This window comes from Scyliorhinus torazame, chromosome 10 (genome assembly GCF_047496885.1).
Source record: "Scyliorhinus torazame isolate Kashiwa2021f chromosome 10, sScyTor2.1, whole genome shotgun sequence".
Lineage (NCBI taxonomy): Eukaryota > Metazoa > Chordata > Chondrichthyes > Carcharhiniformes > Scyliorhinidae > Scyliorhinus > Scyliorhinus torazame.
Window position 1 is genome coordinate 179043370 of NC_092716.1, and position 27696 is coordinate 179071065.

General features: G+C 49.5%; 1 protein-coding gene across 1 annotated transcript in view; it reads left to right on the plus strand.

Annotated features, from left to right (window-relative positions):
• Nucleotides 1–27696, plus strand: part of LOC140431075 (transmembrane protein 80-like) — a 39321-nt gene that overhangs the window by 9237 nt on the left and 2388 nt on the right. Inside the window, exons 3-5 of the mRNA XM_072519008.1 lie at nt 10749–10842; nt 10938–11030; nt 23164–23365. Of these exons, the coding sequence (XP_072375109.1) occupies nt 10749–10842; nt 10938–11030; nt 23164–23365 (389 nt within the window). The remainder of the gene's footprint in view (nt 1–10748; nt 10843–10937; nt 11031–23163; nt 23366–27696) is intronic.

Below are 27696 nucleotides of genomic sequence, written 5' to 3' on the forward strand. Positions count from 1 at the left end.
TATTGCTCACCGCCTGCGGCCCGCATACATTTGGGGTGATTAGGAGCTTTACGTACCCAGCTGTGCCGGACACCAAAACGTTTGATGAACTTGTGAATATAGGGGGGCAACATTTTAACCCAACCCCGTCCACGATAGTCCAGCGTTACCGGTTTAATACCGCTGAGAGGACCCCTGGAGAATCCCTTGCCGATTTTCTATCCAGGCTATGCAGGATTGCGGAGTACTGTGACTATGGTGAGACCTTGTCAGAAATGTTACGCGACCGTTTGGTTTGCGGTATTAACAATGCGGCCACCCAGAGAAAGTTGTTAGCTCAGCCAACATTGACTTTTCAACAGGCAATTCAAATAGTATTGTCCTGAGAGAGCGCAGAACGAGGAGTGCAGGAGCTATTGGGAATGGAAGTGCATGCCTTGGGGCGCAACTCCTTCCGTCGAAAATGTCCCCCCGCGCTCCTGCGGTACCTTGGGTAAGGCGATGACCGGACCGACGCCAGTGGCCATCTACATTCCTCCCCGAAGGGAGTCTTCTCCAGAACCAATGGATGAGGAGCCATGTCCGTGTCAAACTTGTAGGCGCCGACCCCGTCGCGGACGCCGGTCCTGGGGGCGCCAGAGGCGCCGTCGTTCCGACCGAAACTGGGACCAGCCCAGTGGCCGTAACTGGGACCAGCCCAGGGGCCGTACCTTCCTTGTGGATGAACCTGCGGCGACTACCCCTGAGGACGTGGAGACGGAGGACGACTGCCTGCAGCTGCATTGTGTGGCAGCTCCCCGTGTGGCCCCCATTAAGGTGACAGTACGGGTCAATGGTCACCCGTTTGAGATGGAGTTGGACACTGGCGCAGCGGTCTCCGTGATCGCCCAGAGGACATTCGGCCGCATCAAGCAGGGTATACAGACCCTTACATTAACCGACTCACAGGCCAGGTTGGCCACCTACACGGGGGAACCACTGGACATTGCAGGAACTACAATGACCCCTGTTGTTTATGGACGCCAGGAGGGGCGTTTCCCACTTATCGTGGTGCGCGGCCATGGGCCCAGCCTGTTGGGTCGGGCTGGTTGCGCCATTTGCGGTTGCAATGGCAGCACATCCTCCAACAGTTTCTGAAGGGTTGACTGAGGTGCTAGGACGATACCCAGATGTATTACAGCCTGGTTTGGGGAAAATAAAAGGGGCCGTAGCCCGTACGCAAGTCGAACCAGGAGCCACGCCGCGCTATTTCCGGGCGCGCCCGGTGCCTTACGCCTTGCTCGAGAAGGTAGAAGGGGAGCTCATCCGTTTGGAGAGTTTGGGTATTATCAGGCCCGTCCGTTTTGCTGACTGGGCAGCACCAATTGTACCTGTAATGAAGCCAGATGCCACAGTTTGCTTGTGTGGCGACTATAAACTTACAGTGAATACGGCTTCCCGACTCGACCGATATCCAATGCCTCGCATAGAGGATCTCTACGCGAAGCTTGCAGGTGGACTCTCGTTCACAAAATTAGATATGAGTCACGCCTACCTGCAGTTGGAGCTGGACATTGCCTCCCGACCATATGTAACGATTAATACACACCGGGGCCTGTATGAATATACACGGTTGCCCTTTGGAGTATCCTCTGCCTGTGCTATTTTTCAACGTGTTATGGAGGGCATTTTGAGAGGTTTACCACGTGTTGCTGTCTACTTAGATGACGTTTTGATTACAGGGACGTCGGAGCAGGAACATTTGGAAAATCTGGAGGCTGTCCTTAGACGCTTTTCGGAGACTGGAGTCCGTTTACGTCGCACAAAGTGCGCCTTTCAGGCAAAGGAAGAGTCTACCTGGGTTATCGGGTGGACCGCGAAGATTTGCACCCCGTCGCAGAGAAGGTGCGTGCGATTCAACTGGCCCCCGCCCCGACTGACACTTCGCATCTTCGTTCTTTTCTCGGTCTCGTAAACTATTACGGGAAGTTCCTCCCCAATCTGGCAACTACGCTGGCCCCGTTGCACCTTCTGGTAAAGAAAAATCACGCCTGGGTTTGGGGTCAGCCGCAAGAAACCGCTTTCCGGCGGGCAAAGCAACAATTGTCGTTGTCTGGGTTACTAACCCACTATGATCCTGGAAAGCCTTTGCTCGTCACATGTGATGCATCCCCGTATGGTATTATCATAGATTATCATAGAATTTACAGTGCAGATGGAGGCCATTCGGCCCGTCGGGTCTGCACCGGCTCTTGGAAAGAGCACCCTACCCAAGGTCAACACTGCCACCCCATTCCCATAACCCAGTAACCCCACCCAACACTAAGGGCAATTTTGGACACTAAGGGCAATTTATCATGGCCAATCCACCTAACCTGCACATCTTTGGACTGTGGGAGGAAACGGGAGCACCCGGAGGAAACCCACGCACACACAGGCAGTATGTGCAGACTCCGCACAGACAGTGACCCAAGCTGGAATCGAACCTGGGACCCTGGAGCTGTGAAGCAATTGTGCTGTCCACAAGGCTACCGTGCTGCCCATATTGGGGCCGTCCTGTCCCACAAGATGGAGAACGGGGCCGAGCGACCGATAGCTTTCGCCTCCCGCACATTGACTGCAGCGGAGAAAAAGTACGCGCAGATCGAGAAGGAGGGCCTGCCAGTGGTTTTTGCGGTGAAACGCTTCCACCAGTACGTGTATGGCCGCCATTTCACTATCATGACTGATCATAAGCCTCTGCTGGGACTTTTCAGAGAGGATAAGCCAATACCGCCCATTGCTTCCGCACGGATCCAGCGCTGGGCTTTGTTGCTTGCTGCATATGAGTATTCTCTGGAGCACAAACCAGGAACGCAGATAGCAAATGCCGACGCACTGAGCCTTTGTCGACTGGCCCCATGTCGACCCCCACGACCGGTGAGATGGTTGCAACCCTAAATTTTATGGACACCTTGCCTGTCACGGCATCACAGATCCGTGAGTGGACCCAGACGGAGCCAGTCCTGTCAAAGGTTTGGCACATAATCCTGTATGGTGGGCAGCAGAGACAGCTCCCAGGCGAGTTGCGGGTATTTTCCTCCAAGCTGTCAGAATTCAGCGTGGAAGACGGCATCCTCTTGTGGGGGACGCATGTGATTGTCCCGGAAAAAGGTCAGGAGCTGATACTAAGAGACTTGCACAATGGGCATCTAGGTGTGACCAAAATGAAAATGTTGGCCCGGAGTTATGTCTGGTGGCCAGGCCTCGGCACCGACATTGAGAAGGTGGCCCAAAACTGCTCCATTTGCCAGGAGCTTCCGACGGTCGTGCCCCTACATCACTGGGAATGGCCAGGGCGGCCTTGGGCACGCTTGCATGCAGATTTCACAGGCCCTTTTCAAGGATCCATGTTCCTTCTATTAATCGACGCCCAGTCTAAATGGCTAGAGGTGCATAAGATGCAGGGGACAACGTCCTGCGCAACAATTGAAAAGATGCGTTTGTCCTTAAGCACGCATGGCCTCCCCGAGGTGCTGGTCACGGATAACGGCACCCCATTCACGAGTGAGGAGTTTGCGAGGTTCATGAAGATGAACGGCATACGCCATATTCGCACTGCCCCTTACCACCCGGCTTCAAATGGGTTGGCAGAGCGCGCAGTGCAGACATTCAAAAGAGGACTAAAGAAGCAGTCTTCCGGATCAATGGACACGAGACTGGCTCGCTTTTTATTTACGTATAGGACCACCCCCCATGCGGTGACTGGGGTAGCTCCCGCAGAACTCCTAATGGGCCGGAGACTTCGCACCCGCCTTAGTATGGTTTTCCCGGACATTGGCGCAAAAGTACGCCGCACACAAGAACGGCAGGGACAGGGATTTTCGCGGCATCGGCCGATTCGGCAGTTTGCGCCCGGTGACCCAGTGTTTGTTCGGAATTTTGCTGGTGGTGCCCAGTGGGTTCCTGGTGTAATCTTTCGCCAAACGGGCCCTATATCTTACCAGGTGCAAGCTCAGGGTCGTCTCCAGCGCAAACATGTAGACCACGTTCGGTCCAGAAGACTATCCCCTCAAAAGATTCCCCGCCCCCGGAGCTCACTTCTACAGCCGCAGAGACCAGAGACAAGGGAAGGTAGTCCTCACAATCTTCCACTGGTGCCTCACTCAAAGCCTGCGCAGATCGTTACAGAACCGAATGGAGATAGAGACGCTGACATGACGGAGGCAGCAGACTCTGACTCAGAGATGGAGACACAGGACGCATCAGAGGGGGAATCCTCGGGTCCACGGGCCGTGGATGTACAACCGTTACGTCGTTCATCACGGAAGCGCCGGTCTCCGTCTCGTTACACGCCGCCTGATTCAGCGCCGCGTGCAAATGGTGTCCGGCCTGCGGCAAAACGAGTCCGACGCCCTCCTTCGCCAGGGTCTTCGGTGGATTCCTTGGACTTTGGGGGGGGAGGGATGTTATAACCTGCCTGCTTACCATTGGCTGGGGACTAATGACAATCCCACAATCCTGTGGGAGTATGAGCTTCCCCAATGAGGGGGGCGGAGAAACCATTAGTAAACTCCCAAGTATAAATACAGCTGGCCAGTTTAGGAACCAGCAGGAAGGAGTGTGCAGCAAGGGAAGTTGCTGCTGCTGTTATATATATATATATATATATATATGTTATTGTAAATAAATGTTGTTACTTTGTATCCTTAAACTCGTGCTGGATTCTTCGTGGCCCTTACAAAAGGACTGATCCGATCTCTTCACACATCTTCTCTACCGAGTAGTACTACACACCAGTATGCTTCACCCGATGCCTGTGTCTATGTATTTACATTGTGTATTTTATGTTTGCCCTATTATGTATTTTCTTTTCATGTATGGAATGATCTGTCTGAGCTGCACGCAGAATAATACTTTTCACTGTACCTCGGTACATGTGGCAATAAACAGATCCAATCCAATGTGTGGCATGGAGGGGAACTTGCAGGTGGTGGTGTTCCCATGCGCCTGCTGCCTTGTTCCTCTAGGTGGTAGAGCTGGCCAGTTTGGAAGGTGGTGTTGAAGGAGCGTTGGTGGGTTGCTGGAGTGAACCTTGTGGATGGTATGTACTGCTACCACTGAGCCAATGATGAAGGGAGTTAAAGTTTAAGGTAGTAGATGGGGTATCGATTAAGTGGATGCTTTGTCCTGGACGACGCGAGTTTTTTGAGTGTTGTTGGAGCTGCACTCATCGAGGCAAGTGGTGAATATTACATCACAATCATGACTTGTGTCTTGTCAATGGTGGACAGGCTTTGCAGAATCAGGTGAGTTAATCACTACAGAGTTCCCAACCTCTGAGCCTGCTCTTGTAGCCACAGTAATTATATGGCTGGTCCAGTTTTTGGCTAACAATGACCTACCCCCAGGATGTTGATGGTGGAGTATTCAGCTAAGGTAATTCTGTCCGCCAATATTTTTCTCAAATATTATTTTTCTTTTGTGAGCTGGGGCGGCATGTTGCATAGTGGATAGTATTGGGACTGCAGCGCTGAGGATCCGGGTTCGAATCCCGGCCCCAAAACAAGAAAATTAAGATCAATTGTATCAGCACGCTTGCAACTGAGTTGATAACTTGTAAATAAGCACAGACCTGGACCTACCTGTTGCATGTGGTATGTACAGTAGAAGATGTACTCAAATCAAGTCACCTCTCAAAATTATTTTTTTAAATTTGGTATTAAATATTAAGCAGGATATCTTTTTAATACTCCTCAGTAGGTTGATTGAGCAATCTCTTCTCTCAATCAGCATTTCTATTTTAAATCTCATTTTCTGGAATGAGGAATTGAATTCTCAGGGGTCTTTTAAACTCAAGAAGTAAGGATGAGATTTTGACTTCCGGTGTCGGCCATGATCTGAGTGGTCACACACGAGGTGGCTCCTGTCTGGAGATGTTGGTTTTAGTCCTTTCTACTCAATCAATGGGGGATTTTGACAGATAAAGTGTGAGGAGAGTGGAAGGTGATTAGTTTTTCCTGGATTGGAATGTTTACAGGTTATCAAACCCGGTTAAAGTGGTGAAATCCCAGGCCCAAGAGTTGGAGGTGACCCGTGGCGCAGCACAAGCTGGGAAGATGGCGGAGAGGGAAGGGTCGTCGTCAACGGGGAAGCTGCCGATGGAGCAACTGATGAACTTCATTAAGGAGGAATTTCAGCAGCAACATAAGGAGTTGCAGGGGGACTGGTTGAGCGTGAGGGGGCAGTGACACCTCTGCGTGGGACCTTGGATCAGGTGGAGAAGCGCCTGGAGGCGCAAGGGAAAATGATCCAAGAGGTGGAAAAGGTGGTGTCCGATCAGAACGACCGGATTGTGTCGCTGCAGGTGAAGATGGCGATCCTGGAGGATGTCTGTAAGGTGCTGCATGTGAGGGTGGATGATCAAGTGAATCGGTCTCGGTGGCAAAACCTTCGTACTGTGGGCCTGCCGGAGAGTGTGGAGGGAACGAGTGCCACAGAACGAGTGCCACAGACTATGTCGTGAGGATGTTCGCAAAGTTGGTGGAGGAGAAGGAGTTCGACAAGGTGTGGACAGGGCCCACAAGTCATTGAGACAGTAGCCGAGAGCAGGGGAGCAGCTGCGGGCGGTGATTGTGCGTATGCATAAGTTCCAGGACAAAGAAAATATCCGGAGGTGAGCCAGGCTGTGTTGAGAATGCAGCTGGGAAGGAAATTGTGTTTGGCTATATCAAGACATTGGAGCGGATCTGGCCATGAGACGGGGTGGGGTTGAAATAAGGTGAAAGCAGCGTTGTATCAGAGCAAGGTTCGGTTTGGGATGCTGTACCTGGCCAAACTTTGGGTAACCTTTGAGGGCCGAGAGTATTATCTTGTGATGACGGAGGAGGCGATGGACTTTGTCCAGAAGCATGGGTTGGGAGAGGGCTGAGTGAGGGATTTTTGGTACCACTTACATTTCTAATTTTTTGAGAAATTTGTATTTCGCACATTCACTTACTCTTTTGTATTTTGTGTACCTCGTTGTGGCTTTTGTGCCTTTTTGCACCCTTTGTACCCTCTGTTGGTTATGTGCGGTTATGGTTGTGTTTATGCTGGTTCTTGGTGGTAATTGATTACTTATTGTACGGGGGTAGTTTGGGGCAATTCTTTTTTCTTTATTAATGGTGGGTACAGACCATGAGGGGAGGGGTCGAGGGGTGGATTGCAGAGGTGGCTGTGGAGGTTCAATGAGGGGGGGGGTGGGTAGGTTGGAAGGTGTAGGTGGGGCCCTTTGTTTGGCGGGAGTCACCACGCTAGCAGGGGATGCTAGTGAACGGAAAAAGAGTGGAGGTCGGGGCTGCGGTGGTTGACTAGAATGGGTTGGGGAGGGGAGAGGTTCGGAAGAGGAGGGAGTAGTTGGGGACGGGGTGTTGGGAGGGAGGGGGGCGTCAGCGACACAAATGGTATGGTGGATGAGTTTGGGTGAGGACCAAGGGGGCAGCCATTCTGGGGGATCCGAGCTGGGTGATGATAAGGGGTTTTAGTAGAGAGGGGAAGCAGAAACCTCTGATTAGGATTGTAACATGGAATGTACATGGGTTAAATGGGCCAGTCAAGTGGTCCCGGATGTTTTCACACTTAAAGAGATTGAAGGTGGAAGTGAATTTCCTGCAAGAGATGCATTTACAGGTGAAAGATCAGATGCGGTTAAGGAAGAGCTGGGTGGACTTCCGGTGGCGGTCATGAGTGAGTGATTGCACATTTGGCAGCTCCAGCTCAACGTGGTTTCAGTCCTTTTCCCTGGTTGCTGGCAGATGCTTTGAAGAAAAAGGGCGCAGGGGTGGTGGAGGAAGACTATACTCCATCGGTGAATGGATTTGTGGACCAGAAGTGGGCTTAGAAGAAAAGAGCTGCAAGAGCAAGAAACTTTTTGTGTGACACAGGGAAAGATTGCAGAGAGCAAGGGATCGGCCCTACCAGCCCAATGGTCTACAGAGCAGTTGGTGGACTTTCTGAGCAAAAAGTTCATCAGCAGAGGAGGGAGGCTCTGGCAGGCATGGCGAAGTGGTAGACCCGCTGAGAGTGGGGATCAACCACGTGGAGCAGAAGCTGGAGACCCAGAGCCAGGCGAACCAGAAGGTGGAGGAGGCACTGGGGGAGCACGAGGAGCAGCTTACCTCGTTGGTAGCCAAGATTGGGATGATGCAGGAGATCCAGAAGCGGCTTAAGGAGAAGGTGGAGGATTTGGAGAACGGCACCCGAAGGGATTGAAGGAGCGAATACAGGCCCTTATGCCGCCAAAACGCAGGAGAAGTTGTTTGGGGGGGAGCCTTTGACAGGCTCTGGAAGGTTGATCGGATGCACAGGAGCTGATGAGGAAGCCGCAGGCGAACGAGCTGTCGTGGGCTATGGTGGTGATGGCCATTCTCGCCAGCCAGGTACTCCACAAGTCCGGTGGTGATGGTGACAGTGGCGGCAGCACCTGAGGCTGGAGGGTGCCTCGGTTTGGGTGCTGATTTGCGGGAATCACAGGTTTGCTCTGGGGGGGGCTGGATGAGGGGTTCCAGCGGTGGCGGTGGGCGGGGATTGTGCGGCTTGGAGACCTATTCATCGGGGCAGGTCTTCCAATCTTGGAGGGACTGATAGAGCAGTATGAGCTGCCCCGCGGGAATGGGTTCCGGTACTTAGAGGTGTGGGACTCTGAGGAAGCAGGTGCCATCCTTTCCCAACCTGCCGACCCCAGGGTTGCAGGACAATGTGGTGTTGCAAACAGGGGTTGGTGAGGGTAGGGTTTCGGAGATCTACAAGGAATTAATGGACTGGGAGGGTGCGCGACAGGAGAAGTTAAGTGGAAGTGGGAGGAAGAGCTGGGAACTTGTTGGAGGCTGGGTTATGGGAGGTGTGGACTTTGAGTGGAAGGAGCTGCCCTCATTCCCTCAGTTGCCAGAATATACATTGCTAGAGAAGTTGCTGCTCCCAGATGTGTGGGGGAAAGGAAGGATTGGGGAGGTTAGGAGGGAACGGGTCAGCTCTGGTAAAAGGAATCAAGTGGAAGTGGGAGGAGGTGTTGGGGGTGGATATGAGGTGGAGAATTAGGAGTGAAATAATGTGTCGAGTTAACTCAACCTCCTCCTGTGTGAGGATGAGAATCATACAATTTGAGGTGGTGCATTGGGTTCTTATGACTCAGACCCGGATGAATGGGTTCTTCCTGGAAATTGAGGATGTGTATGAGAGGTGTGGGAGAGGGCCGGCTAATCATTTCCATATGTTTTTGGGTGTACAAAGCTGGACAGATTTTGGAAAGTGGTATTTGAGAGTCTGCCAGGGATTGTGGGGGTCATGATCATGCTAGATCCTATTGTCGCGGGTTTTGGGGGTTCAGAGGTGCCGGGGCTGCAAGAGGGGAGGGGGGCCGAATTTGTGACCTGTGCTTCTCTTTTTTTTAAAATATATTTTATTCAAGATTTTTGGCCAAACATAACAGTACGTAGTGTTTCTTTTACACAACAATAAAGCAATATAAATAACAGTGGCCAGTTTTAAACAAATAAATAAATAATATATAAACAAAAACAAAACTAAATGGCAACTTCCTTGTCCAAAATAAATACTCTCCAAAAATACAATCCAACAATCCAATATACAATTACCTATAACAACTACCTATACATATTATACATATACAATAACATCTCTGAGAGTCCGTTCAATTTCTCCCCCCCCCCCCCCCCATGGGTTGCTGCTGTTGTATGACCTGTGCTTCTCTGATTGTTCAGCAACGGATACTGTTGAGCGGGAGGTCTCCAGCAGGAAATTGCGGTGCGCAGGTTAGTGAAGATAATGTTTGCCCTTAGGGGGTCGGAGGACGCGTTCTACGTGCAGTGGAGGTTGTTTCTGTCCATGTTTGAGGAACTGTTTGTCGCGTGGGGGGGGGGGGGAGTAAAAAGGAAAATATTTAACAAACTGTATGTGTCATGTTTACTTTTGCATCATGTGTTTTGTAATAAAATATTTTTTTAAAGTATGAGATGTTATCTCTGCCAACTTAATTAGAGAGCCAGGAAAGTAAAACATTTTCGGTGATTGGTGGGTTTCATCTCTTTTCCTGCATTGAATAAAGGCTGCATTTGTGGTGCTTACAGTAGTTTGTCATTTTTAGCAGGTTCAGTTGCCATATTTTACCAATTTTCTTAATGCATTTTTGCTTTATGTACGACAGTGGCAAAGCCAGTTTTATTGCTCATATCTCATTGGTGGTGGTAGGCTGCCTTCTTGAACCACTGCTGTCTATGTGGTGAAGGCACTCCTACAATGCTATTAAGTAAGGGAGCTCCAGGATTTTGACCTAGAGATCTTTAAAATCCAGCAAATTCAGAACATAGACTGATTGTGGAACAGAGGCAGAGTTTAGGGTGCAATCATGGTTTTACCTGACTTCTGACTTTTGCCTTTTTTTTTAAGAACATAGAACATAATTTGGTGATAAAAAGTCAGCAGAAGTCCAAAGACATCAATAACTGAACTCTGCAGTGGGTGGTTTTATTGCTATGTGCTGTAAAATCATAAATAATTTTCTGCAGTCCCATTTATGATTTCAGTGCATTGAATGTGCAGCAGTTGCCATAAAACACATAAATTAGTTGGGTAAAATGGACTTCTGATTTAAAAATTAGACTTTTGTTATCCAGTCTATCGCTTTATAATTTCCAGATGCCAGGTCAGAAATTCTAGGTGAAAGCTCAGGACGCTTGATCCTCTAAAATTGTCTAATATGATAATAATCATAGTTTTCATTGCAGCAATATTCCTTAACCAGATCACAACAGCTTTCCTCCATCCCTCTACAGATTGTTTATTATTTCAACGTGTTTTATTATTCATTTTATTTTCTTGCTACTTTGCTAATGGTTATCTACAAAAGTAAGTTTTACATTTGTAACTATTTTGCTATAGCTATTTATAATTATGATATTTAAAACATTGAGTCAAGGAATTATTTTCTTTTCATGTTTTAGGTCAGGTGTTCAGTTTCCCAGATGGTAATCTGGCCTTGGATCTGATTCTTCTAATTCTCATGGTAATTCTGGAAATGATAAGGCTATATCTTGGTAAGATTTGCTTTAAATTATGTTGTATCACTCAATTGATGCTCTGTAGCATAGTTGTATTGTCACTGGACGAATATTCTAGAGACCCAGGATAATGATCTGGGGCCCGAATCCCACGACGGCAGGTGATGGAATTTAAACTGGAATTAAAAATCTAATGATGAACATGAAACCATTATTGATTGTCATAAAAACCCATCTGGTTCACTATTGTCCTTTAGGGAAGGAAATCTGCCATCCTTACCTGGTCTGCCCTACATGTGACTCCAGATCTACAGCAATGTGGTTGACTCTTAAATGCCCTCTGAAAAGGCATAGCAAGCCACTCAGTTGTATTCAACCACTATGAAAACACAATAAAAGGAATGAAACCGGACGGACCACCCAGCATCGAACCAGGCACCAGAAACGACAACGGCAAGCCCAGCCTTGCCGACCCTGCATAGTTCGTCTCACTAACATCTGGGGGCTCGGCCAATGTCCAGCGAGCTGTCTCACAGACGAGTTAAGCAACAGCTTGACATAGTCATACTCACAGAATCATACCTTGCAGACAATGTCTCAGACACCACTATCACCATTACTGGGTATGTCCTGCCGGTGAGAGCAGCAGAAGTGGCAGCACGTTGGTACACGGTTCTGAGTTGCCCTGGAAGTCCTCCATATCGACTCTGGACCCCAGGAATTCTTATGGCTTCAGGTTACATGGGCAAGGAAACCTGCTGATTTTTAAAATTTTTACTTTTTAATAATTTTTCCAATTAAGGGGCAATTTAGCGTGGCCAATCCACCTACCTAGCACATCTTTGGGTTGTGGGAGTGAGACCCACGCAGACATGGGGAGAATGTGCAAACTCCACATGCACAGTGACCTGGTGCCGGGATCGAACCCAGGTCCTCAGCGCCATGAGGCAGCAGTGCTAACCACTGCGCCACCATGCTGCCCTGAAACCTGCTGCTGATTACCACGTATTGGCCACCATCAGCTGATGAACCAGTACTCCTCCATGTTGAACAGCACTTGGAGGAAGCACTGAGGGTGGCAAGGGCGCAGAATATGCTCTGGGTGAGGGACTTCAATGTCCATCACCAAGAGTGGCTTGGTAGTATCACCACATACTGAGCTGGCTGGGTCCTAAAGGACATTGCTGTTAGACTGGGACTGCAGCAGGTGGTGAGGGAACCAACAAGAGGAAAAAACATACTTGACCCCATCCTCACCAATCTACCTGTTGCAAATGCATCTGTCCATGGCAGTATCGGTAGAAATGACCACCGTGCAGTCCTTGTGGAGACACAGTCCCCATCTTCAGATTGAAGATACCCTCCATCATGTGTGGCACTACCACCGAGCTAAATGGGATAGACTTTGAATGGATTTAGCAACTCAAGACTGGGCATCCATGAGGCGCTGTGGCCATCAGCAGTAGCAGAAATGTATTCAACCACCATCTGCGACCTCATGACCCAGCATATCCCCCACTCTGCCATTACCACCAAGCCAGGGGATCAACCCTGGTTCAATGAAGAGTGCAGGAGAGCATGCCAGGAGCGCACCAAAAAATGAGTTATCAACCTGGTGAAGCCACAACACAGGACGACATGTGTGCCAAACAACATAAGCAGCAAGTAATAGACCGCTAAGTGATGCCACAACAAACTCATCAGATCTAAGCTCTGTAGTCCTGCCATATCCAGCCATGAATGGTGGTGGACAATTGAACAACTCACTGGAGGAGGAGGTTCCACAATATCTCCATACTCCATGATGGAGGAGCCCAGCACATATGGGCAAAAGACGAGGCTGAGACATTCGCAACAATCTTCAGCCAGAACTGCAGAGAGTGGATAATCTATCCTGGGCTCCTCCGAAGGTCCCCGGCATCACCGATGTCAGCCTTCAGCCAATACGATTCACTCCACATGATATCAAGAAATTGCTGAAGGCTAGGGGCCCTGACAATATTCTGGCAATAGTACTAAAGATTTGTGTTACAGAACTTGCCACACCCCGAGCCAAGCTGTTCCAGTACAGCTACAACACTGGCATCTATCCGGCAATGTGGCAAATTGCCCAGGTTTGCCCTGTACACAAGAAACAGGACAACTCCAACCTAGCCAATTACTGCCCTATCAGTCTACTCTCCATAATCAGTAAAGTGATGGAAGGAGTCATCAACAGTGCTATCAAGCGGCACTTACAAAGCAATAACCTGCTCATGGACGCTCAGTTTGGGTTCCGCCAGGGTCACTAAGCTCCTGGCCTCATTACAGCATTAGTTCAAACATGGACAAAAGAGCTGAATGCCAGAGGTGGTAACTGCCCTTGACATCAAGGCAGCATTTGACCGAGTATGGCATCAAGGAGCCCTAGCTAGACTGGAGTCAATGGAACTCAGGCGTAAAACTCTCCTCTGGTTGGAGTCATACCTGGCACAAAGGAAGATGGTTGTGGTGGTTGGAGGTCAATTATCCCTATACTTCAGGGCATCACTGCAGGAGTTCTTCAGGGTAGGGTCCCCGGCCCAACCATCTTCAGTTGCTTCATCAATGACCTCCTTTCCATCATAAGGTCAGAAGTGGGGATGTTAGCGGATAACTGCACGATGGTCAGCACCATTGACAACTCCTCAGATAATGAAGCAGCCCATGTCCAATGCAGCAAGACCTGGACAATATCCAGGCTTGGGCTGACAAGTGGCAAGTTACATTTGCGCTACACAAGTGACAGGCAATGACTATCTCCTACAAGAGAGGATCTATTGATTCATCCAGAGCAGTATTTGATGCACAATTCATTTCGGTACAGGTGAACTTGGAAAGGGAAAGTTCCTGCTCCTGATCATTATCTAACGACTCCTGCTGGAATGGATGGTTTTGTAGATATTGACCTGTATTTTCCGCTGCTGGTAACAGGGTCCCTGATATGGCGGAGAATAGAAAAATTGGGATCAGTGCCGGGTGTCGGCAGGCGCCGATCCGAATGCAATGCTCTGACCTCCCGCTGGCGGCGGGATCGAGGCCAGTATGCCAGCGGGAGGATGTAAATGAATGCAAATGTATCTTAATCCATTTAGCGACCCGACACCCTATTCTTCGGTCCTCCATGATTCTCTGATCCCCTAGACTGGGAATGACATGGGCGGGGATTTACTGCGGATCTCCTCAATCGTGAGCCTGATGTGGTGGTCCTCATGGTGGGCCAACTCTTCCGTAAGGGAGTTGCCCCAAAGTACATCCAAGGGCCACCCACCCCCAAGAGACCCCCTGAATAACACCCCCTTAATAGGGTGACTCCCCCAGGACTCCCCAAATGAAGGAACCCCCCCCCCAAAAAAAGAGACCCCTGTCTGAACGTTAGAGAGCAGTACAGACAGGGGCAATGAAACAAATTACAGCCGCAACACTTATCTGGAAGCTCCACGTGATCAGTCCTGGAATAAGAACAGTTGTCACTTGTGTTTAAACCGCTTAGATCCATTAGCTGAAAAACATTCATTCATTTCCAGTAGTGGATTGTGGTTGGCAGCTTCCACAAAACAGCTGCAGCCTTAATTCATTCATCTCTCTGTTTAGCACAGAGCTAAATCGCTGGCTTTGAAAGCAGACCAAGGCAGGCCAGCAGCACGGTTCAATTCCCGTAACAGCCTCCCCGAACAGGTGCCAGAATGTGGCGACTAGGGGCTTTTCACAGTAACTTCATTTGAAGCCTACTTGTGACAATAAGCGATTTTCATTTCATTTCATTTTCATGGATGAGTGACTGAGCGCTGAAACCCCAATGTGTACAAACATCAACCACATCAAAGAGTGGTAAGTACATTGCAATCACACGCTTGCGTGATTGGAATTCACTTAACTCTCTTCGCTATCGGGATGCCCGTTCAAAATTGCGGTTCACCTCGGGAATCCCTTGTATTCCTCACCATGCATAAATTTGCATGACATGGGATACTGAATTGCTTTCCGATTTGCACTCCCAGGGGAATGTAAATCAGTAACAATTCTCCGATGGGAGAACATAGAGCTGGATTCTCTGCTGTTGTGATTCTCCATTGCGCCGGCACCCCAGGGATTTTCCCGACGGTGTGGGGCTGCTTACAATAGGAAACCTCTTTGGCTGGCTTGTGAGACGGAGAATCACGGGAGCAAGGCGCACCAGAAATCTGGTGTGGCGGGATGGAAAATCCCACCCATTGTCTTCCAAATGGAGAATCTCGCCCATTGTCTTGACAGATCAATAACTCTTTTTCTGCTCTTGGTCTTCATATGTGAAATAGTACCCTCTTATATGGTCACTTATATATGTAAGTGAAACTGGATTAAACTAATTTCATTTTTGTACCAGATTCCGTGTTGTACTTTTGAGTGCTTTTATTATGTCAAGATATTGCATTCTGGTAATGAGATACGATACCAATTCCCTAACCAAAGGAGGAACTTAAGTGTTCTTCCTGTGAGAATAAGCTTCAAAATCTGGGTTTAGATAAAAGGCTGTCATATGTGATTTCCAGTGACGTTATGTAGGGGAAAGATGAGCTTGAGGCAGCTCCTGCTAGGATACTGTACTTTTAGCCCTTTTCTTTCAGTTCCAGCAGGTATTTTCTTTTGAAAACCCACATATTTAATGGGATAAGGAAATCCCAGAAAAGCTGGAGTAAAAAAGTTAGAAAGTAGAAGTTTGTTGACAGAGTCGGAGGCCTCTCGGGGCTTGTTGGTGGAAAAGATGGCGGAGGCAGCCTCTGGGGTTCCGGCAACTCCACTAATGGCTGAGATGCTTATGAGCACCTTGGCTACAGAATGATAGGTTGCGTCGGGCGACCTCTGCAGGCCTTGGCTCCCATCCGAATGGCTTTGGAGAGGACCAATGAAACTGCGACGGTCATGAACAAATACTTGCAGGTGGCCCTTTCGAGGTATAGTGACCAGATTGCCTCAATGGAAATAGAGATATCTCTGGTGGTCGGTGAATAAATTGCTGAAGGCCAACGTGAATGATTTGGAGAATTGTTCCAGGAGGCAAAACATTCGAATTGTGAGGTGCTGGAAGGACCGACTCCCACAGAGTATTTTGCGAAGATGTTTGGGAAGATGGTGGGGAGGTGTGATTCCCGTTTTTTTGGGGGGTGGGTGTGATTTCGAGTTTTTTGGCCGTGGGTGTGTTTTGGGGATTTTGTGAGGGTGCGTGCGTTTCAGGGTTTGTTGAGGGTGGGGTGGAGAGAGTGCAGAAGAGATTTGCAAGAATGTTGCCAGGGCTAGAAAAGTGCAGCTATGAGGAGAGATTGGATAGGTTGAGGTTATTTTTCTTGGAACAAAGATGGCTGAGGGGTGGGTGACTTAATTGTACAATCCTATTAGGGGAAGAGATAATGGACGGAATAAAATTATTTCCCTTCGTGGAGAATTCTAGAACCAGGGGACATTGATTCAAGATAAGTGGCAGAAGGTGTAGAGGGGACATGAGGAAGAATGTTTTTATGCAGAGGCTGGTGGGAGTCTGGAATTTGTTGCCCGAGTTGGTGGTGGAAGCAGAGACCCTAAACTCTTTTTAAAAGAACCTGGATGTGCAACTTAAGTGCTGTAAGGTACAGGGTTATGGACTGGGTACAGAAAGGTGAGATTAGAAAGGGCACATGGGGGGACTTCCGGGTGCGGCGATGACCAGCTAAGCTGCACGTATCGGCAGCTCCCGGTGGAACGGACTTTTGGGCTCTGAATAAGAGCCCCAACGGCAATTTTAACGGCTAAAAGCACTGTGCGGTAAACCAGAAGGGAATCCCCCCTGGATACGGATGGAAAAAGGAGAGGAAAGTGGCCGGATTGCGGTGGATCCTTTAGAGCAGCGGCAAGGAAGGCAAGCAAAAACCAAGATGGCGTTGGAAGGTGGCAGTTTAATATGGGGCCCTGAACAACACGAGTTTTTGAAACGCTGCGTGGAAGAGCTTAAAAAGGAGATGAAGAAGGAGCTGTTGGCCCCGATATTACAGGCGATTGAAGGGCTAAAAGATGAGCAAAAGACCCAGGAGCGGGAGCTTCGGGTCGTGAAGGCAAAGGCTGCCGAGAACGAGGACGATATACAGGGCCTGGTGGTGAAGACGGTGATGCACGAGGCACACCATAAACGATGTGTGGAAAGGCTGGAGAATAATGCGAGGAGGAAGAATTTAAGGATTCTTGGTCTTCCAGAAGGGGCGGACGTCGGGGCATATGTGAGCACGATGCTGCACTCGTTGATGGGATCGGAGGCCCCGACGGGTCCGCTGGAGGTGGAGGGAGCCTGTCGAGTTATGGCGCGAAGACCGAGGGCTGGAGAAATTCCTCGAGCCATAGTGGTGAGATTCCTCCGTTTTAAGGACAGAGAGATGGTCCTAAGATGGGCAAAGAAAACTCGGAGCAGTAGATGGGAGAACGCGGTGATCCGCGTATATCAAGACTGGAGTGCGGAGGTGGCGAGAAGGAGGGCGAGCTTTAATCGGGCCAAGGCGGTGCTTCATAAAAAGAAGATCAAATTTGGAATGCTGCAGCCGGCAAGACTGTGGGTCACATATCAAGGGAAGCACCACTACTTTGAAACGGCAGATGAGGCGTGGACATTTATTGTTGAAGAGAAATTGGAATGAGTGGGTTATTAAAAAAGAACGTTTGAGACAAAGTGGTGGGGCGAATATGGGGGGCGAAGAGGGGGGAAAAAGGGTGGAGAGATGATTTTTATGTTGTTAATCCTGCGACCCGGTAACTTTTCTCTCTTCCACAGGTTGTGGGGGAGGGAGGAAGGGAGGTGGAGGAGTTGGGGGCGTTGGACATTGGGGGCGGGACCAAAAGGGAAGCGCGGGCTTTGTTCCCGCGCTATGATAATTATGGCGGGAATAGGGAAACAGGAAGGAGGGGGCGTCGCACGGTACGAGCCGAGGTCACGGGGGGAAGCCGAGGTCGGCCAGAGTTTGCTGACTTCTGGGAGCAACATGGGGGGTGTAACTACGCTAGTGGGGGATCTAGCGGGGGGGGGTGGGAGGGGGGGATTTACTGGGTTGCTGCTGCTGGGGAGAAGGGGGAGCTGGTATGGGGTGTGGTGGGCGTGGCGGGGGGGCACCGCCTGGGGGGGACACAGCTGCGTGGGAACCGGGTGAGGAGCTGGGTAAAAGGGGATGGCTAATCGACAAGGGGGGGGGGGGTAAAGAGCCCCCCAACCCGGCTGATCACGTGGAATGTGAGAGGGCTGAACGGGCCGATAAAGAGGGCACGGGTACCCGCACACCTAAAGAAACTTAAGGCAGATGTGGTTATGTTACAGGAGACGCATTTGAAACTGATAGACCAGGTTAGACTACACAAAGGATGGGTGGGGCAGGTGTTTCATTCGGGGCTAGATGCGAAAAACAGGGGGGTGGCTATATTAGTGGGGAAGCGGGTAATGTTTGAGGCAAAGACCATAGTGGCGGATAGTGGGGGCAGATACGTGATGGTGAGTGGCAAATTACAGGGGGAGGCGGTGGTCTTAGTGAACGTATATGCCCCGAACTGGGATGATGCCAACTTTATGAGGCGCATGTTAAGACGTATCCCGGACCTAGAGGTGGGGAAGTTGGTAATGGGTGGAGATTTTAACACGGTGCAGATCGAGGTCCAGGACTGGAAGGAGGCCGGCAGCAGCCAAGGTGCTTAAAGACTTTATGGAGCAGATGGGAGGAGTAGACCCATGGAGATTTAGTAGACCTAGGAGTAAGGAGTTTTCGTTTTTCTCCTATGTCCACAAAGTTTATTCGCGAATGGACTTTTTTGTTTTGGGAAGGGCGTTGATCCCGAAGGTGAGGGGGACGGAGTATACGGCAAGAGCTATTTCGGATCACGCTCCACATTGGGTGGACTTGGAGATAGGGGAGGAAAAAGAACGGCGTCCACCCTGGATAATGGACATGGGACTAATGTCGGATGAGGGGGTGTGTCTAAGGGTGAGGGGGTGTATTGAAAAGTACTTGGAACTCAATGATAATGGGGAGGTCCAGGTGGGAGTGGTCTGGGAGGCGCTGAAGGCAGTGGTTAGAGGGGAGCTGATATCAATCAGGGCACATAAAGGAAAGCAGGAGAGTAGGGAACGGGAGAGGTTGCTGCAAGAACTTCTGAGGGTGGACAGGCAATATGCGGAGGCACCGGAGGAGAGACTGTACAGGGAAAGGCAAAGGCTACATGTAGAATTTGATTTGCTGACAACGGGTACTGCAGAGGCACAGTGGAGGAAGGCACAGGGTGTACAATACGAATATGGGGAGAAGGCGAGCAGGTTGCTGGCCCACCAATTGAGGAAAAGGGGAGCAGCGAGGGAAATAGGGGGAGTGAGGGATGAGGAGGGAGAGATGGAGCGGGGAGCGGAGAGAGTGAATGGAGTGTTCAAGGCATTCTATGAAAGATTATATGAAGCTCAGCCCCCGGATGGGAAGGAGAGAATGATGTGTTTTCTGGAACAGCTGGAATTTCCTAAGGTGGAGGAGCAGGAGAGGGTGGGACTGGGAGCACAGATCGAAATGGAGGAAGTAGTGAAAGGAATTAGGAGCATGCAGGTGGGGAAGGCTCCGGGACCGGATGGATTCCCAGTTGAATTTTACAGGAAATATGTGGACTTGCTCTCCCCGTTACTGATGAGAACCTTTAATGAGGCGAGGGAAAGGGGACAGCTGCCCTATGTCAGAGGCAACGATATCGCTTCTCCTAAAGAAGGAAAAAGACCCGCTGCAATGCGGGTCCTATAGGCCTATTTCCCTCCTGAATGTAGACGCTAAGATTCTGGCCAAGGTAATGGCAATGAGGATAGAGGATTGTGTCCCGGGGGTGGTCCATGAGGACCAAACTGGGTTTGTGAAGGGGAGACAGCTGAATACGAATATACGGAGGCTGCTAGGGGTAATGATGATGCCCCCACCAGAGGGGGAAGCGGAGATAGTGGTGGCGATGGATGCCGAGAAAGCATTTGATAGAGTGGAGTGGGATTATTTGTGGGAGGTGTTGAGGAGATTTGGCTTTGGAGATGAGTATATTAGATGGGTACAGCTGCTGTATAGGGCCCCGATGGCGAGCGTGGTCACGAATGGACGGGGGTCTGCATATTTTCGGCTCCATAGAGGGACGAGGCAGGGATGTCCTCTGTCCCCATTATTGTTTGCACTGGCGATTGAGCCCCTGGCAATAGCATTGAGGGGTTCCAGGAAGTGGAGGGGAGTACTCAGGGGAGGAGAAGAACACCGGGTATCTCTGTATGCGGACGATTTGTTGTTGTATGTGGCGGACCCGGCGGAGGGGATGCCAGAGATAATGCGGATACTTGGGGAGTTTGGAGAATTTTCAGGATATAAACTGAACATGGGGAAAAGTGAGTTGTTTGTGATGCATCCAGGGGGGCAGAGCAGAGAGATAGAGGACTTACCGCTGAGGAAGGTAACAAGGGACTTTCGCTACTTGGGGATCCAGATAGCCAAGAATTGGGGTACATTGCACAGGTTAAATTTAACGCGGTTGGTGGAACAGATGGAGGAGGACTTCAAGAGATGGGACATGGTATCCCTGTCACTGGCAGGGAGGGTGCAGGCGGTTAAAATGGTGGTCCTCCCGAGATTCCTTTTTGTGTTTCAGTGCCTCCCGGTGGTGATCACGAAGGCTTTTTTCAAAAGGATTGAGAAGAATATCATGAGTTTTGTGTGGGCCGGGAAGACCCCGAGAGTGAGGAGGGGATTTTTGCAGCGTAGTAGGGATAGCGGGGGGCTGGCACTACCGAGCCTAAGTGAGTACTACTGGGCCGCCAATATCTCAATGGTATGTAAGTGGATGGGAGAAGAGGAGGGAGCGGCGTGGAAGAGATTGGAGAGGGCGTCCTGCAGGGGGACTAGCCTACAAGCTATGGTGACGGCGCCATTGCCGTTCTCACCGAAGAAATACACCACAAGCCCGGTGGTGGTGGCTACTCTGAAAATCTGGGGGCAGTGGAGATGGCATAAGGGTAAGACGGGAGCCTCGGTGTGGTCCCCGATAAGAAATAACCATAGGTTTGCTCCGGGGAGAATGGCTGGGGGATTTGGAACATGGCAAAGAGCAGGAGTAACACAATTGAGAGATCTGTTTGTAGATGGGACGTTTGCAAGTCTGGGAGTGCTGACCGAAAAATACGGGTTGCCCCAAGGGAATGCATTCCGGTATATGCAACTGAGGGCTTTTGCGAGGCAACAGGTGAGGGAATTCCCGCAGCTCCCGACGCAGGAGGTGCAGGACAGAGTGATCTCAAAGACATGGGTGGGGGACGGTAAGGTATCAGACATATATAGGGAAATGAGGGACGAGGGGGAGATTATGGTAGATGAGCTGAAAGGGAAATGGGAAGAGGAGCTGGGGGAGGAGATTGAGGAGGGGCTGTGGGCTGATGCCCTAAGTAGGGTAAACTCATCGTCCTCGTGTGCCAGGCTAAGCCTGATACAATTTAAGGTGTTACACAGGGCGCATTTGACTGGAGCACGGCTCAGTAAATTTTTTGGAGTAGAGGATAGGTGTGCGAGATGTTCGAGAAGCCCAGCGAATCACACCCACATGTTCTGGTCATGTCCGGCACTACAGGGGTTTTGGGTGGGGGTGACAAAGGTGCTTTCGAAGGTGGTGGGGGTCCAGGTCGAACCAAGCTGGGGGTTGGCTATATTCGGGGTTGCAGAGGAGCCGGGAGTGCAGGAGGCGAAAGAGGCTGATGTTTTGGCCTTTGTGTCCCTAGTAGCCCGGCGCAGGATACTGTTGATGTGGAAGGAAGCCAAGCCCCCGGGTGTGGAGACCTGGATAAATGACATGGCAGGGTTTATAAAGTTGGAACGGATTAAGTTCGTCCTAAGGGGATCGGCTCAAGGGTTCACCAGGCGGTGGCAACCGTTCGTCGAATACCTCACAGAAAGATAGAGGGAATGGAAAAGAAGAAGACAGCAGCAACAATTTATATTGTTATATTACTGTGTAAAGGATACACAATACTGTCATGGTTGGCCAAAAATTTTGAATAAAATATATTTAAAAAAAAAAAAGAAAGGGCACCTGGGAGTCCTTGGGCTGGCATTGACAAGATAGGCCGAATGGCCTCCTTCTGTGCTGTAACTTTTTTATGGTTCTACTCCAGCAGGAAACATTTGATAGTGACCAGGAGCAGGAATATTTTTCTTTACTAACTCTGTGCTGAGGCAAATTGTGCTCCCCAAATGTCAAATCAGCTAAGTTGGCACAGACCTAACTTGAACCTGAGACCTTCTGGTCTGTACTGCTTAGTGCTACAGTAGACTATGGACGCGATTTAATAGGAAACCATTTTGAGTGTGTTTAGTGGGGTGTTACCCGGTGCCTGCAGCGCCATGAACGACCCCGCTATCAAACAGGACTTTGGGTTTTTTCCTGGCCTCGGCTAGGAATATTAGGAATGTCTTAATTTCCTGCACTGACCAGCTCAGCTTGTCAGTACAGTAAGCGATCGGGGCACCATTTTTAAATTCCGCCCCAATCTCTCGCCCCACCGCGCTGCCTTTGGACACCCCCACATGGTATGGGGTCTTTAAGTCCCCTGACCCCACCTTGGCACTGCCAGTGCCAGGGTGTCTGTGTGGCAGTGCCAAGGTACCAGACTGGTAGTGCCAAGTTGCCCAGGCAGTAGCAGGAGTGCCAGGGTATTCCTCTGCCCAGAGTTCAATCCACCCTGCGGCCTCCGATGGCCTGGGAGCCCCCCTCCTCGTGCCGTTACAGCTGGATCATGTTTGCGTGGACCAGTGCTAAACAGCACCACAGCGAGGATTCCCAGACATGGGCGTTCAATCCCAGGCCTTGAGAGACTCTGGCGAAGATATATTTAAGTGAGCCTAAATGTTCACTTAAATATACAAATCTGATCCTGCCATCTTGCGAGATCTCGTTAGATCTCGTGAGGCGTCCCAATCGTCCTAAATCTCACAAGAGGTCACTCGCGAGATTTAGCGGTCTCGTCATGTCCCTAGTCAGGCACGATGAGGCTGTTCGATCGGGCTCCATATGTATGCTTCGGGTATTGCATGCAATAAAATCGTTTGTGTGTGTGACATTGAATGTAATGGGTCTCCAGAGTCAAGATGTTAACGCTCTGTCCTTTTCCTAGGTTTTAAAGGTAACCTGATTGAAGAGGCAATTCCAATTGTTACTAGTTTGGTCCTGACAATTGGAAGTCTGTTGCTTTGCCTGTACTTCTTGTTCTGGCAGACCTATGTGCTGAAAGCAGATGTTATAATCAATGCAATCCTCCTGGTAACCTATGGATTGGAGGGGATATTGGACATAATTGCTGTTTCAGCTTTTGCCAGGTAATTTGATCAATTTGCTTTGGATCTAATTTGAAGTCCTGAAATGGGTGACACTGGTAAAGCACTGATAGCTATGAACTGTCACCTTTTTCCTGCAAAGACACACCATTTAGGAGTTTAATATAAGTGTTGGATTCTCTAACTGGCTCAGTTGGTAAAGGCACTGTATAATTGAGCCATACAGATCAGGTTCAATCCTCTCAGGGAGGTGGTGGTATTGTTGCTGGACTAGTTAATCCAGAGACCCAGAGTCGTGCTCTGAGGACCCGGGTTCGAAACCCACCATGGCAGATGGTGAAATTTGAATTAATCAAAAATATGGAACTAAAAGTCTAAAGGTGACCATGAAACCATTGCTGATTGTCGTAAAAACTTATGTGGTTCACTAATGTTCTTTAGGAAAAGAAATCTGCCATCTTTACTTTGTCTGGCCTATATGTGACTCCAGATCCACAGCAATGTCTGTGGAACACAAACAACACTGGCAAGGTTTTGCTCCCCAGACCTAGAATACCTGACGCTAAAATGCCGCCCCTACTACCTTCCACGGGAGTTCAGCTCCGTTATCCTGACGGCAGTTTACATCCCACCCCACGCGAACGTGAAAATCGCACTGGACGAAATATTCGCCACCACAAATAGCCTTGAAACGAAATATCCCGAGGCCTTGTTCATTGTAGCTGGGGACTTCAATCACGCCAAGCTCAAGAGCGTACTACCAAATTACCACCAACACGTCACCTGTTCCACCAGAGGCCCAAACATCCTGGACCACTGCTACACAAATATCAAACATGCCTACTGATCTATCGCCCACCCACACTTTGGCAAATCTGACCACAAGGCTGTACTCCTGCTGCCGGCTTATAAGCAAAAACTGAAGCGGTAGAATCCGTCAAAGAAAGTTGTGCATTGTTGGTCTGAGGAATTGGATGATCTCCTACGGGACTGCTTAGAGTCAGTGGACTGGTCAGTATTTTAAAACTCTGCGACCAGCCAGAACGAGTATGCCACTGCAATAACTGACTTCATTAGTAAGTGTGTAGAAGATTGTGCCAAAGAAACAAATCCGCGTGTTTCCCAACTGGATGAACTTGTATCTGAGATCACCATTGCAGGCGTCAGAGCGGCCTTCTCGAAGGTCAACCCTCGGAAAGCCACTGGCCCGGATCGGGTACCCGGACGGGCACTCAGGTCTTGCGCGGATCAGCTAGCGGGGGTATTCGCAGACATCTTCAACCTCTCTTTACAACAATCTGAGGTCCCTATCTGCTTCAAGAAGACGACCATCATCCCTGTACCAAAGACAAGCCAAGCAGTGTGCCTTAATGGCTATCATCCAGTGGCTCTGACATCCATCATCATTAAGTGCTTCGAAAGGTTAGTCATGGCACGAATCAACTCCAGCCTCCCGGATTGCCTTGATCCACTACAGTTCACCGACCGCTGCAACAGGTCCACAGCAGACGCCATCTCCATGGCCCTGCACTCTACCCTGGAACACCTAGATAACAAAGACTCCTATTTATCGACTACAGCTCGACCTTCAACACCATCATTCCTACGAAACTCATCTCCAAACTCCGTGGCCTTGGCCTCGGCTCCTCCCTCTGCGACTGGATCCTGAACTTTCTAACCCACAGGCCACCATCAGTAAGGATAGGCAACAACACCTCTTCCATGATCATCCTCAACACCGGTGCCCCACAAGGCTGTGTCCTCAGCCCCCTACTATACTCCTTGTACACCTCTGACTGGCCAAATTCCCCTCCAACTCGATTTTCAAATTTGCTGATGACACCACAGTAGTGGGTCTGATTTCAAACAATGATGAGACAGAGTACAGGAATGAGATAGAGAATCTGGTGAACTGGTGCAACACAATAATCTCTCCCTCAATGTCAACAAAACAAAAGAGATTGTCATCGACTTCAGGAAGCGGAGTGGAGAATATGCCCCTGTCTATATCAATGGGAATGAAGTAGAAAGGGTCGAGAGCTTCAAGTTCTTAGGTGTCCAGATCACCAACAACCTGTCCTGGTCCCCCCATGCTGACACTATAGTTAAGAAAGCCCACCAACGACTACTTTCTCAGAAGACTAAGGAAATTTGGCATGTCACCTACGACTCTCTCCAACTTCTACAGATGCACCATAGAAATGCATTCTATCTGGTTGTATCACAGCTTGGTATGGATCCTGCTCTGTCCAAGACCGCAAGAAATTACAAAAGGTTGTGAATGTAGCCCAATCTATCACGCAAACCAGTCTCCCATCCATCGACTCTGTCTACAATTCCCGCTGCCTCGGAAAGGCTGCCAGCATAATTAAGGATTCCACGCACCCCGGGCATACTCTCTTCCACCTTCTTCCGTCAGGAAAAAGATACCAAAGTTTAAGGTCACGTACCAACCGACTCAAGAATAGCTTCTTCCCTACTGCCATCAGACCTTTGAATGGACCTACCTCGTATGAAGTTGATCTTTTCTCTACACCTTGTAACATTATATTCTGCAATCTCTCCTTCCTCCCTATGTACGGTATGCATTGTTTGTACAGCATGCAAGAAATATTACTTTTCACTGTATACTAATACTAATAAATCAAATTTAAAAAAAATCAAATCAAATGTGCTTGATTCTTAAATGCCCTCCGGGATGGGAAATAAATGCTGGCCCAGCCAGCGATGCCCATGAACACATATATTTTCCAGAAGTCTATTTTAGTGAGGATCCAATGGGTCTTAGAGTTGACATCAAACAGGGTTTGGGGGAACGGTACATGTGGCTTAATAGCCTGCAAAACAATTTTGAAATGCAGTTTTTTTCATGCTTTAGATATCGTGATATAAGGATCCTCATGTTAATCTCTGTTTGTCCATTGTTTATTCCCTTCATTTTCTTTTGTTTTGGTTTTATCACTTTTGTAACTGGACAAAAAATTGCCTATCACTTTAAGATGGACTTCAACTTTAATTACAATAAAAACAAACCTCCAGCATGCTGTGCTGTTGCTCTGACATCAATTCCACATCTTGATGGACTTGGCTGTCAGATTGCTGGGCCTTATTAATGAATCGTGCTGATTGGTCAGATTTTGCCCTGTAATGTTCCTTACTCTGTGAGACTTTTTTTGCTTTTAGTTTTGTTTTGAACTCAGAACTAAAGGAGGCTCTTTTGAATTTCTCTCTCCCCGAAAAGAGAAAATCTCACTCAATCACCCCAGTTCGTGGCTCTATTTTCTCCTCAGCCAAGCTGGTAGACATTCCAGTGAGACTGAACACCAAGTAAGAATAAGATCCAAGCTGAGAGCTGGGTTTGAGGGGAGACAAGGAATCTTAAGAATCCAATCGAACCACGAAGCTGAAAGCAGGGTCAGTTGTTAACAAAGCCCTTCTTGCAGTCTCGTGTGGAGAACTCTGTTCTTTCCTTGAAAAGGCTATTGGTCATTCTGGTGGAATTGGAAACGAGTCAGAATTAAACAGACCTGAAGCAAACCCTTTGAGTGAAGGCCTAGGTTAATAAGAGTAAAGTAACTCCCCAGAGGAAATACCACAGTCTGGGGATTCAGACTGAATATTTCAGCCAGAAGATCCCCATTAGCCATCCAACCAGTGGTTCTCAATCACACCGCATCCTGGAAGAACAGGTCAGCTGAAAAAACAACTTCAACATCCGAAGCAAGGGCACTCATCTTCCATCTCACATTAATCCTCTTTTATTTTCCTGCTTCCCCTCCCTCTGTGTGTGTGTATGTCTTGTCTGTGTTTAGGGTGGGTGGTAAAAGGCGTGGGGGGGTGGTAGATTAGCTGGCCGTTATTCTAGTATAATTATTACATGACTTATCTCTATTATTGTTATAAATGTTGTGTTTCACTTACAAATCTGGGGCGAAATTCTCCGGTGTTGGCGCGATGTCCGCCGACTGGCGCCCAAAACGGCGCAAATCAGTCGGGCATCGCGCCGCCCCAAAAGTGTGGAATGCTCCGCATCTTGGGGGGACCGAGCCCCAACCTTAAGGGGGTAGGCCCGCACCGGATGAATTTCCGCCCCGCCAGCTGGCGGAAAAGGCCTTTGGTGCCCCGCCAGCTGGTGCGGAAATGACATCTCCGGGTGGCGCATGCGCGGGAGCATCAGCGGCCGCTGACGGCATTCCCGCGCATGCACTGTGGAGGGAGTCTCTTCCACCTCCGCCATGGTGGAGACCGTGGCGAAGGCGGAAGGAAAAGAGTGCCCCCACGGCACAGGCCCGCCCGCAGATCGGTGGGCCCCGATCGCGGGCCAGGCCACCGTGGGGGCACCCCCGGGGCCAGATCGCCCCGCGCCCCCCCCA